We start from the raw sequence: 13,029 nt of genomic DNA, 5'->3' as shown, positions 1-13,029 counted from the left end.
ATGCTTAGTTATGTTTTTTTTGTTTTTTTTTTTTTTTTTTTTTTTTTTTTAATTTTTTAACTCAATTAGTCGATTTTATTGAATCTAGTATCGCTGAAAGTTATCTTCTCCTTCCTGATGCTGCCACCATATGAAAAGTTTAAAGACACTTACTCAGATGTTGGGAACGATGATCAGTTCTTTGAGATCCGATGAAAATCCATCAATTACTATAGAGAGAGTTAACTCTTGCCCAGTAATACAATACTCAACATGGGTATTATGGGACATTAGACTTCTACTGTTGCTCACTCCAACTTGTGCTGCTGAAATTGTTGCTTGTCAAAAGTGGGAGGAAAACTCCGTGTCTATGATTTTTTGGTTGGTCTTGACACTAAGTATGCTTAGATACTGGCTCACATCAAGGAGAAGCTTGAGTCTAGACCGATTCATATTTCCTTTGTTTCATCTTACAACCAAAGGGCTGATGTGTTTACAAAGAGTCTAAGCACAGAAGTTTTTGACAATATTACTAGCAAGTTGGGCATGATAAATATCTATGCGCCAACTTGCGGGGGAGAATTGTAATACAGATAATATTCATAAGGGTAGAATTGTCTCTAGGATATAATCTGTAATGATCCCACATTCGAAGTTTCTCATTTTTGTCCGGCATACTATTATTATAAATAAAGGCTGCCTGTGTCACTCTGACACAAGTCAGAATTTCTCAAGCCATTAACACATTTCGGATCAGGAAACTGCCAGGGCAAGGTTCTAGATGTGAAGGTAGTGGGTCCAAATGCTACAGTCAATTGATTCGTTTGTCCTATATTCATAACAGAATCATTCTTATTTTAATTCATGAAACCATACAAGGAAGAAGAAGAAGAAAAAAATATCCAAATCTCTTAATACACGACTATCAAAGCAAAATGAGAGAAATGCCGGAACAGCATCTCTGGATTGAAATTTTGCTTGTACCTTGAATATTTATAAAGATCTGAGCAACTGTCTAAATTGTTTCCACAGCTTAAAATCATGGTAATGGTTCAACCAACAGACAACAGAAGGAAACATGCCAACAGCACAAAGAATTAAGAAATAATAATAATAATAATTACTCATATCAATTAATGAACAATCAGACATCTATCCTTGCAGTTCATTGGGCACAAATAGGTCAACCTTTCTATATGGTCACTGAACTAGAAAAACTATGTCCTATAATCTTCCAATCTCATACAGATGAAATGTATCAGAAGGTTATCCTCGAGTAATATGTGGTGTAGATAAATTATTGTTGAAGATAATTACCAAAAAACAACCTTAGTAACAAATGAGATAAACAGGACAACAAATCTAAAGTGAAATAAGATGAGTACCTGGAAACCCCAAAATACAGAGTACACATATCTCGTGATAATGCTTGGTATTGTAGTTAGAGAAACAGCTTGGCTGTAAATCCCATAACTGAAGGGGCCATTAGTAGTGTCAAAACAGGCAATCGCATCGGTATTGTTCACCCAACTACTCCATTCAGGATTGTTCATTAAATTTGCAATTTTCTCCCCATGTCCACAATCAATGAATTCATGGCAGGATGTCTGTAAAGAATTATTGCAGGCATCCTGAAGGCATTTGTTCACCCTCTGAAGAAAATGACGAAGTAAATTAGCAACATAATTAAATTACTATACATTGTCTATGTACAAGATACATGAAAATAACAAAAAGAATCTATTCAGATATAAATGCTAAAAGAAAAACACAAAGATCCCATCAAGAAAGAATGTTAAAACTTAAAACCAAACACACAAGGATTGCATTGAGACACAAATGCATAAACACAAACACAAGTTGTAATGTTCCATGACTCTACTGGGTTGATATGGACAGATAAATCAGTATGGCAGTGATTTAATTTAATTCCCTGCATATCCATATCAGGGTAATTTTCAATTAGTTGTCCATTGTTCCCACTGGAGGATTTCCTTAGGATTTTGGAAGGTGTGTCTCTTTAGGGAGCTTTGTGGGAGAGTAGATCTCTCTTTTATGTCCCCTGCCTGCAATATGCACTGGTTCTTCTGATGTGAACAAGGGTTCCCCCCTTGGCTGAAACCCTGGAGTGGGCCCCAAGGCCACTCCAAAGTGGCACACCTAGGGCTGGCCAAACACTTAAAGAGGGAGAATATGGACAATTTCAGCCCTAATTATCTGCTGGAATTTAATTTCAGAATTTCATTCTTAATTTTCGGAGTACTGTTTTGTTTAGAAGTCTTGGTTTAATTTGTGAGTTGAGTTCTTGAATCCTTAGGAGTCTTTCTTTAAAGTAGGACTCTTATAGATAAGTCTTTTATTTCAAGAGAGTTCCTTTAGTTTGTGTGGTTATTTTTTTTGGATGAATAAATAATTGTATTAAACCAACAACACGCTTACAACATAGCAGAAATAAAGCAAGATTAAAGAGCATTGAAAAAGCAATAAGAGCAGGACCCAAAGAAGATGGGGCGAACCAGGCCAATGAGACTAATTGTAAACCGGATATCCTAAGTTATAAAGGAAACCCCAGTTAAGTTGGCTTCTAAGTTTGAGTTGAGTCCAATTAGAGTCTCCCACTATGAGTTAAGTTCTTTCTTTTTTATGTAAGGCTATAAATAATCTAGTCTATAGTTGTAAACTGTAGTCTGCATTTAATAAAAATTGAGTATTGTTTGGGGGAAAAAGGTCATGGTTCTCTTTGGGAGGGCCACGGGGGATTGAAGAATCTTGATTCATGTTGAAGCAGCCCTCTTCAACAAATCGGCAAGCCTTCTCTTTCTACAGCAGTAGAACAAGTATCAACAACCCCATCCCCTTCCCCCCTCCTCCAGCCCCCACCGCAGTCCTCCCCACCCTTTCCCTTTCAATTGCACCAACCCCAGCCCAATCCCTCACCTCCCAAACCCATCACACAACCCCACCCCCCCCCGTTCCCCTGTTTGCGTAACCCAGAAACCCCCCTGCTGTCGCACCCTTGGCAGCACCCTCCCCTACCCCCTGCAACTCACATGAACCCATCCCCCGCTGCCCTTCTACCTTGCCGCATCCCCTTCCCCCTCTTTCCCCCATTTGGCAATCCTCCCAACCCCTCTCTGACTTGCCACACTGAAACAAGAAAATAAAAAGGGAAAGAAAAGAAGAGATCTTACCAAGAAGTATTCCTACCCTCAAAGATCAAGCTCATAGTAACCCAATACCTCCCCAAGATCAAACCCCTCTAGTTTCTTCAACCCTTGGGTGATTTTGGATATCTCAAAACCATCCCATAGGGATTTGATAAAACCCTAACGTTTTCCTGTCAACCCATGGGATCCAAATTTTTTCTCCTTGTCTTTCCAGTTTCCATACAATACATCTATATCAGAACAACCCATAACAATCTTAAGATCCTCCCACAACTTGTTTAGAGATCCACAAACATCCCATAGTATATTAGACTTATTTGTTGGAAGATTCAGGGCGAACCCTTGATTTTAGGGGATTCATTCAATAAACCCTAGCTCTAAAATCGGTGGTCAATGGAATGCTCTCTGCCAGTCAGCTATAAGCTTCTTAAAATGTCCAATTTGATTTGAAAATTGTAAGGCTTTTGAAGGGAGAGTATCACAGGTAGGAAGTGAGAAGAATAGAAGCCCTTTCGAAATTTTGATGGACCCATGTTTTTATTTATCAATGCCTTGTCTTGCCTAAGAAAGCATAGGACTTCAAACTTCCAAAAGAGAATCAAGTAGTAGGAATATGGGAACCACATGGCTGAAACTAGTGAAACTAGAAAGGAAACTTGAAATTCAAGACATAAAGATCTCAGAATACAACAGATATTTAGTGCGCTGCTCAAGCATTTAAGGTCATTTTAAAGGACAAGGAATTTTTATACAAAAGGAAATTTTTTTGACTTATTCTTGCCAATCCAACAGCACCCTTGAGTGGGAGAAAGTTTCTAGCATGAGTATTGCTGCAAAACAGAGTGGAAGTCCTCGGACCCAAATATCCCCAAACTCATTCATCATTGTCAATTACAGTTGGACTACATCAAGGATCAACTTTAAGCCCATATCTATTTGCACTTGTAATGGATGAATTAACCAAAGACATTCAAGATGAGGTCCCTTGGTGTACGTTTTTTGCTGATGATATTGTATTGATTGATGAGACTCGAGTGGGGATTAATACCAAATTAGAATCATGGAGAGCAGCTTTGGAATCAAAAGGCTTTAAACTAAGTAGAACGAAGACAGAATATCTAGTTTGTAACTTTAGTCATGATCGGGTAGATGATGAGGTGGCGATACTTGATGATAAGGAGATTCCTCAGAGTGAATGTTTTAGGTACCTAGGTTCAATCATAAGTAAAAGAGATGATTTAGAGGAAGTTGTTTCCCAAAGAATTAAAATAGGATGCATGAAGTGGAGAGGTGCGTCCGGGGTCTTGTGTGATCGGCGTATTCCATTAAAGCTTAAAGAAAAATTTTATAGGACCGTTGTTTGACCAGCTATAATGTACGGTGCAGAGTGTTGGGCTGTTAAAAAGAATCGTATAGATAAACTCAGTGTGGCAAAAATGAGGATGCTAAGATGGATGAGTGGCAAAACTAGGATGGATAAGATAAGGAATGATCATATTAGAGTTGGTTTGGGAGTAGCTCCCATAAGTGATAAGCTTCGAGAAAGTCGTTTGAGGCGGTACAGACACGTTCAACGAAAACCTATAAATGCCCCTGTATATGGAAGTGATATAATCCAAATTGAAGGAACTAGAAGAGCTAGGGGTAGACCTAAGATAACCTTAAGAGAAGTGGTGAGAAAGGATATGCATAGCTTAGGCCTAGTATCTAGCATGGCCTCAAACAGAACTGATTGGAAGGCAAGAATCCATGTAGCCGACCCCATTTAGTTGGGACAAGGCTTATTGTTGTTGTTGTTGTTGTCATTCATCATTGTCAAGAAAAGCCAGACATTCACCTTTAAGGCTTTACAACATCAAAATTTCATCATTCTTCATTAATCACAAAGGCATTAGTAAAAAAACAGGTCACTATCTGATCAAAACACCGAAACGAAACGAGCTCTTGAACTATGCACGTAACACATGATTTTGAGGGACAATAATTAGGGAAAATTTTCATTTTGTACTCCCAGGAGTTGAACAGTCGACCTCCCTGCTATTAAAGAAGGGCAACTTCAAGGAATACATCAACGGTGACTATTGGGTAAACAGCGTAATGCTGATCATACTCTGAATATGAAAGAAGACAATCTAACATATCACTATTCTGCTTTCACAGGGAGTGACAATGATGAATATGCTAAGGCTTATTTCGGGACTTTTTTTTTTTTTTTGGATGAATGAATAATATAATATAAAACAAAGGAATACAACAAAAGCCTCAAAAGGGGAGACTAGAAGGAGGAAGTGAGACCCCATGATACAACAATGAGCCTGTTCCTTGGAGTGTCATCTATCGGCGGATGGGGGATAGAAGAAACTCTAGCAGAAACATCAAAATACATGGCTTTCCAAATCATATCAATAGAACGGGATTTGGAGGTCCATCTTCTAAGGTTGCGCTCCCACCAAAGGTGATGAATAGAAGCACTGAAGACTAGCTTACCAATTCGGTCACATATGGAAGAACCTGAGAAATTCCTCAAAATCCAAAACCAATCCCTAACAAATCCAAAGGAGCGTCGCGAACAAGGCCAAATTGAGGCAAGGGCTTTTCTCCAAAGGGAATTGGAGAAAGGGCAAAGGAAAAAGAGGTGGTCAATGTCTTCATGGTCACACCAACAAAGGGTACAATTTGGGTTAGCAGGGATGTGACGGCTAATGAGGAAGGCTTGGGTGGGAAGGGCAAGCATAAGGGCTCTCCATAGGGTAAGTGAATGGCGGGGGATATGATCTTTGAACCAGACCAACGGGGGCCAGGGGGAGGGGAAGGGGCTCTGAGGAGGTTCCAGGCTGATGAGATGGTGAATTTTTTTGAGAGTAAACAGAATACCCATCGGATGCCACGGGTCAAGCCAAAAGGAGGTGGTGGAGCCAGTGGAAATGCAAGAAGAGATTGCCGTGAGCGCACACGGCCTAAGATGGAGCAGCTTTCTCCAGACCCAGGAAGGGTTGGAGGGAATGGGGACGGTCTAGAAAGAGTCGAAACGGAGGAGGTGGGAGTGGACCCAATGGACCCAAATGGAATCATGTTTAGTAACAATTTTCCATATGTGTTTGAGAAGAAAAACCAGATTGACGTCCAAGATACGGCAAATTCCCAGGCCTCCTTCAACTTTTGGGCGGCATATAGCCGACCAGCTAATGGGGTGAAGGAAGTGGGAGGCTTCTTGACCCTTCCAAAGGAAAGCACATAAAAGAGATACCATAGCATTAATGGTAGATTTAGGAAGGGAGAAGATACCACACCAATAAAGATGTGACAATTGGAGGACAGGCTTGATGAGCACAACTCGGCCAGCAAAGGAGAGAAGCTTGCCTTTCCAAAGTTGAAGCTTCTTTCGAATGTGGTCAAGCATGGGAGAACAGTGGTGGCGAGTGAGTCTACTAGGGATAAGGGGAAGACCCAAGTAAGACACTGGGAACGAACCATGCTTAAAACCGTGAGCTGAAGGAAAGAGGAGTGCAGCGAGTCAGGGATGCTGGAGAGGAAGACGGTAGATTTATCAAGATTAACTTTAAGACAGGAGAGAATCTCAAAATTAGAGAGGGCTGAGATGATGGAGGAAATGGATTGATGATCGGCTTTAGAGAAGATCATAAGATCATCGGCAAAAGCAAGGTGGGAGAGATTGAGAAATTTGCATTTGGGAATGGGGGAGATAAGATGTTGATCAGTGCTTAACTGGAGGAAACGACAGAGGACCTCAAGAGCTAGAGAGAAGAGGTAAGGGGAGAGAGGACAACCTTGACGGATACCGACTCTAGAAGGGAAATAACTAACTGGGGAACCATTTGTGATAATGGAGAAAAAGAGATACAGATCTCAATCCAGTGGATGAAGGGGGAAGGAAATCTCATAAGGGAGAGAACATCACTAATAAAATCCCAGCGGATAGAGTCAAAGGCTTTGTGGAGATCAACCTTCATGAGAGCTGCAGGAGAGTGGGAAGATCTATCGAAGCCTCGGACTATTTCCGCACAAAGGAGAATGTTATTTGCAATGCTTCTATCAGAGATAAAAGCTGATTGGTTGGAGCTAACCAGGAGGGGCATGACCTTCTTGAGCCTATTCGCAAGAATCTTGGAGATGAATTTATAGAGGAGATTATAGAGGGAGTTAGGCCGAAAGTCCGAGAGCGAAGAAGCACCTGGCCTTTTGAGGATGAGACAAAGGAAGGTTTGATTGATTGAGGAGAGTTGGGAAGGATTGAGGAAAAAGCTTCGAATGGCTTTCACCAGGTCGTCCTCAATAAGATCCCAAGAAGAAAGAAAGAAACCCATACTAAATCCATCAGGCCCTGGGGCGCGATTAGATTTATGGGAGCGGATAGCGAGGAGAATTTCCTCAGTTGAAGGGATGGCACAGAGGGATGGAGTAGAGGAGGGATCGAAAAATTTATTGAGGAGATTAGAGGGGGTGGGGGAACGGGGAGGGAGAAAAGGAGGGAAGAGGAGGTTGAAGAAGAAAGAGACAACTTCAGCTTTGATACTAAGGGGATCGGAGATCCAAGAGCCATTGCTAGAAAGAAGGATGGGAATAGAATTAAGATTATGGCGGGCTTTGAGGGACCTATGAAAATATGCCATGTTGGAGTCCCCAAGCTCAAGCCATTTTATCCGAGCTTTTTGGCGGAGAAAGCTTTCTTATGAGAGACAAGAGAAGAGAGTTCCTTAGAAAGTGATTCCTTAGAGTTCGCCAAAGAAGGGTTAAAGGGGTTATAGTGAACAATCTAGGAAAACTCAGATACTTTCTAGGGATAGGAATTGTTCATTCTGTTCAAGGTATCTGACTTTCTCAAAGCAAGTATATATTGTTAGAGTCTGGAATGTTGCCTCAAGTGAATGAGGATCGGTTCTTCCAGGATCTTATCAAAACCAACCTTAGCCTAAGGTTTAAAGTAGGGTTTCACAGTTTTAGGGTTAGGGTTTGGGAATCTAGGGCAGCAAGGAATTAGGATAGGGTTTGAGAATTTAGGGCAGCAAAGGAATTAGGATAGGGTTTGGGAATTTAGGGCAGCAAAGGAATTAGGGTTTAGGAATTTTCGGCAATAAAGGAATTAGGGCTTAGACTAGGGTTTGGTTGGTCTGATAGGGCTGAAATTGGGATGGAAGATCACTAGTTTGTTTTTTTTTTCTTTTCTTTTTTTTTTTTTTTTTTTGGGGGTGGGGGGGGAGGTTCTTAAAGTTTGGGACTGATCTAACGGTTAGATTGGCATAGCTCTCATCTTGAATTTTGGGTCCCTAGAAAAGTCTGAAAATCCAAAAAAAAAAGAAGGGTGGTACGAGAAAGGGAACGGAATTAAGTGCTGACTTGTTACTCACCTGAAACATAAGCCTTGTATGGGGGTGTGATGGAGATGGAAAGAAGTCGAGGCAACCTGTAAGCACTGTGGAAGGAGAATCCTTCAAAAGAAACCTAGATGTTTACTTGATCACATGGGTCCCTTACAGTTACCAATGGAGCTCTATCTTACATGCCCATGGCTTTATTTGTAGCGTTAATAAGGTCCTAGTGATTTGGACTTGAAGCTCACTCTCCTAGTTGTGCTCAACATACTAATCCAAATTCAAATAGACTCTTATAACTAAACTGATTCCTTATCATATCCCAGACTGACTCAAACATCACTTAAATTAAAATAAAACATAAAAGACTATTCTGCCCTCATAACTTGTTGGGCAGATTTACATGTTAGACAATTAATTAAAATAAAAACCTATTTTTTGTACCGGACCTAAACACTAGACTTATGGGCCCATAGAATAGGCCCAAAGCACACAAACATGTTAAAAAAGGCCCAACCGTCTTATCAATCAATCCTAGATTGATTTCAAAGGAAATAGACCAAATTTGTCCCGACCTGCATCAGTTTGCTCATGTATTACATCTCGGCTTATGTTGTACTTTCTGTTTCTGTCTTTTTACTTCTGACCTCCCTAGGGAGGTGGTTGTAATTTATGCAATACTTCAGCTAATAAATCTAGGCAATAATGCTACTCGCTCAAGCCTTGGTTTTCTGTTCCAAACAACTACTCGCTCTAGCCTATGATTTTCTCTTCCAAACAACTCATTATCCTCTTCCTCTTCTTCAACCTCTATAAAACTAGTTCCTCATTTGTTGTTGATCCTCCAACTTACATTCAATTTATTGTCAGAGCTGGCATGTTAGGGTGTGAGCCTAATGATACACCATTAGAATCTAATACTCATTTGAAGAGTAGGATGGAGAAGCAGTAGATATAGGTAAGCTATGAAAGATTTGCAGGACATCTCATTTATTTGTCTGTCACCGAGGCCCAGTACTGCATTTGTTGTAAATGCGGTCAGCCCATGCACGCTTGATCTTCATTTCATTCATTAGGATGCTGCATGTAGATCTTGAGGGTACTTAAAGGTTGAAATCCTCCTCCAAAGGAATACTGTTCTCTCCTCTAATCATTTATGGGTAGAGACATTTACTGATGCAGACTGAGCAGAAAATCCACATACATGGGTTCTACTTCAGGTTATTTACATTTCTTGGGTCTGTCTTGTGTGGGGTGCGGTTGGTTGCTGCCTGTGTGGCTGGTTGGGCTCCCTGGTTTGCCTCTGTGGCTCGGGTTTTCGCTTGTGTTTGTTCCTGGTGCCCTTTCTGCGTCGGCGGCTTGCTTCCCTGGCTGTTCCGCTTGGTTGTCGCTTCCCGTGGTTGCCGGCTTTGTTTTGTTCCCTTTGGTCGTGTGTTTTTCTGTTTCTCGTTGGTGTGTGGTTTGGTCTTTTTGCGTGGTTTTGCTCTTGCCCCTTGTGGGGGGTGTTGTTTCTCTGTGCTGCTTTCCTTTTTTTTGTTTTTCCCCTTCCTTTTGGCTTCTTTTCTGGGTTGTGTGTCTCTTTGTGGTGCAATGTGATGCTGGCTTTTTGGGCGGTTTTTTTTTTTTTGTGTGTTTTTCGGTCCGCCTCGGGGCTGGGGGTGCCCTTGCTTGCTCCTTGGGGGGTGGCTCTAGGTACTCTCATGGCTTTCTCTTCTGCGGGTTTGGGGTCCTCTTCTTGTGTGCCCCCGGTGTGTGCCTGCTGCTTCCGGTCCTTGGGCTGTTCCTCTCCCCTCCCTACTCCGGGCGTCGCGGCTGGAGGGCTTTTCTCCAGGGTTGGAGGGGCGGGGGTGGTCTGTCTTCATGGTCACACCAACGGGTACAATTTGGGTTGCGGGTGTGCGGCTATGAGGAGGCTTGGGTGGGAGGGCGCATGGGCTCTCCATGGGTGTGTGGCGGGGTATGATCTTTGACCCCCGGGGCGGGGGGGGGGAGGGGCTCGGGGGTTCGGGGCTGATGGTTTTTTTGAGAGTGTGTACCCATCGGATGCCACGGGTCAAGCCAAAGGAGGTGGTGGAGCCGTGGATGCGAAGAGTTGCCGTGGCGCCTAGATGGGCAGCTTTCCCGGACCGTGGGGGTTGGAGGGAATGGGGACGGTCTGAAGAGTTGGGAGTGGGGACCCAATGGACCCAAATGGAATCATGTTTAGTAACAATTTTCCATATGTGTTTGAGAGAAAACCAGATTGCGTCCAAGATCGGCATTCCGCCTCCTTCAACTTTGGGCGTCCTAATGGGTGAAGGAGGGAGGCTTCTTGACCCTTCCAAAGGAAAGCACATAAAAGAGATACCATAGCATTAATGGTAGATTTAGGAGGGAGAAGATACCACACCAATAAAGATGTGACAATTGGAGGACGCTTGATGAGCACAACTCGGCAAAGGAGAGAAGCTTGCCTTTCCAAGTTGAGCTTCTTTCGAATGTGGTCAGCTGGAGAACAGGGGGGTGAGTGTCACTAGGGATAAGGGGAAGACCCAGTAAGACACGGGAACGAACCATGCTTAAACCTCGGTGAAGGAAGAGGAGTGCGCGTGGATGCTGGGGGGAAGACGGGATTTATCAAGATTAACTTTAAGACGGAGAGAATCTCAAAATTAGAGAGGGCTGGATGATGGAGGAAATGGATTGATGATCGGCTTTAGAGAAGATCATAAGATCATCGGCAAAAGCAAGGTGGGAGAGATCGAGAAATTTGCATTTGGGAATGGGGGAGATAAGATGTTGATCGGTGCTCAACCGAGGAAACGACGGAGGACCTCAAGAGCTGAGAGAAGAGGTAAGGGGAGAGAGGACAACCTCGACGGATACCGACTCTAGAAGGAAATAACTAACTGGGAACCATTTGTGATAATGGAGGAAAAGAGATACGATCTCAATCCAGGGATGAAGGGGGAAGGAAATCTCATAGGGAGAGAACATCACTAATAAAATCCCAGCGGATAGAGTCAAAGGCTTTGTGGAGATCAACCTTCAGAGGCTGCGGAGAGTGGGAAGATCTATCGAAGCCTCGGACTATTTCCGCACAAAGGAGATGTTATTTGCAATGCTTCTATCGGAGATAAAAGCTGATTGGTTGGAGCTAACCGGAGGGGCATGACCTTCGAGCCTATTCGCAAGAATCTTGGAGATGAATTTATAGAGGAGATTATGAGGAGATGGCCAAGTCCGAGAGCAAGAAGCACTGCCCTTTGAGGATGAGACAAAGGAAGGTTTGATTGATTGAGGAGAGTTGGGAAGGATCGAGGAAAAAGCTTCGAATGGCTTTCACCGTCGTCCTCAATAAGATCCCAGAAGAAAGAAAGAAACCCATACTAAATCCATCGGCCCGGGGCGCGATTAGATTTATGGGAGCGGATAGCGAGGAGAATTTCCTCGCTGAAGGGATGGCACGGGGGGGGGGGGGGGGGGGGCGAAAGGGGTTTATTGAGGAGATTGGGGGGGGGGGACGGGGAGGGAGAAAAGGAGGGAAGAGGAGGTTGAAGAAGAAAGAGACAACTTCAGCTTGATACTAAGGGATCGGAGATCCAAGAGCCATTGCTAGAAAGAAGGATGGGAATAGAATTAAGATTATGGCGGCTTGAGGGACCTATGAAATATGCCATGTTGGAGTCCCCAAGCTCAGCCATTTTATCCGAGCTTTTTGGCGGAGAAAGCTTTCTAGAGAGACAAGAGAAGAGAGTTCCTTAGAAAGTGATTCCTTAGAGTTCGCCAAAGAAGGGTTAAAGGGGTTATAGTGAACAATCTAGGAAAACTCGGATACTTTCAGGATAGGAATTGTTCATTCGTTCAAGGTATCCACTTTCTCAAAGCAAGTATATATTGTTGAGTCCGAATGTTGCCTCAGTGAATGAGGATCGGTTCTTCCAGGATCTTATCAAAACCAACCTTAGCCTAAGGTTTAAAGTAGGGTTTCCAGCTTTAGGGTTAGGGTTTGGGAATCTAGGGCAGCAAGGAATTAGGATAGGGTTTGAGAATTTAGGGCAGCAAAGGAATTAGGATAGGGTTTGGGAATTTAGGGCGCAAAGGAATTAGGGTTTAGGAATTTTCGGCAATAAAGGAATTAGGGCTTAGACTAGGTTTGGTTGGTCCGATAGGGCTGAAATTGGGATGGAAGATCACTAGTTTGTTTTTTTTTCTTTTCTTTTCTTTTTTTTTTTTTTTTTTTTGGGGGGTGGGGGGGAGGTTCTAAAGTTTGGGCTGATCTAACGGTTAGATTGGCATAGCTCTCATCTTGAATTTTGGGTCCCTAGAAAAGTCTGAAAATCCAAAAAAAAAAGAAGGGTGGTACGAGAAAGGGAACGGAATTAAGTGCTGACTTGTTACTCACCTGAAACATAAGCCTTGTATGGGGGTGTGATGGAGATGGAAAGAAGTCGAGGCAACCTGTAAGCACTGTGGAAGGAGAATCCTTCAAAAAGAAACCTAGATGTTTACTTGATCACATGAAGGTCACTTACAGTTACCAATGAGAAGCTCTATCTTACATGCCCATGGCT

At 42.7% G+C, this 13,029-nt stretch overlaps 1 protein-coding gene across 1 annotated transcript in view; it reads right to left on the bottom strand.

The window, feature by feature from the left end:
* The window catches only part of LOC149000830 (putative cyclic nucleotide-gated ion channel 20, chloroplastic), an 89,187-nt gene that overhangs the window by 39,404 nt on the left and 36,754 nt on the right, over window positions 1-13,029 (bottom strand). The window contains exon 7 of the mRNA XM_089139402.1: window positions 1,365-1,631. Within this exon, the coding sequence (XP_088995528.1) occupies window positions 1,365-1,631 (267 nt within the window). The remainder of the gene's footprint in view (window positions 1-1,364; window positions 1,632-13,029) is intronic.

Source organism: Hakea prostrata, chromosome 11 (genome assembly GCF_041222555.1).
Source record: "Hakea prostrata isolate BN-2017 chromosome 11, UWA_Hpros_2, whole genome shotgun sequence".
Taxonomy (NCBI): Eukaryota; Viridiplantae; Streptophyta; class Magnoliopsida; order Proteales; family Proteaceae; genus Hakea; species Hakea prostrata.
The sequence above is the reverse complement of the archived record's forward strand: the minus strand, read 5'-3'. Positions and strand labels throughout refer to the sequence as shown.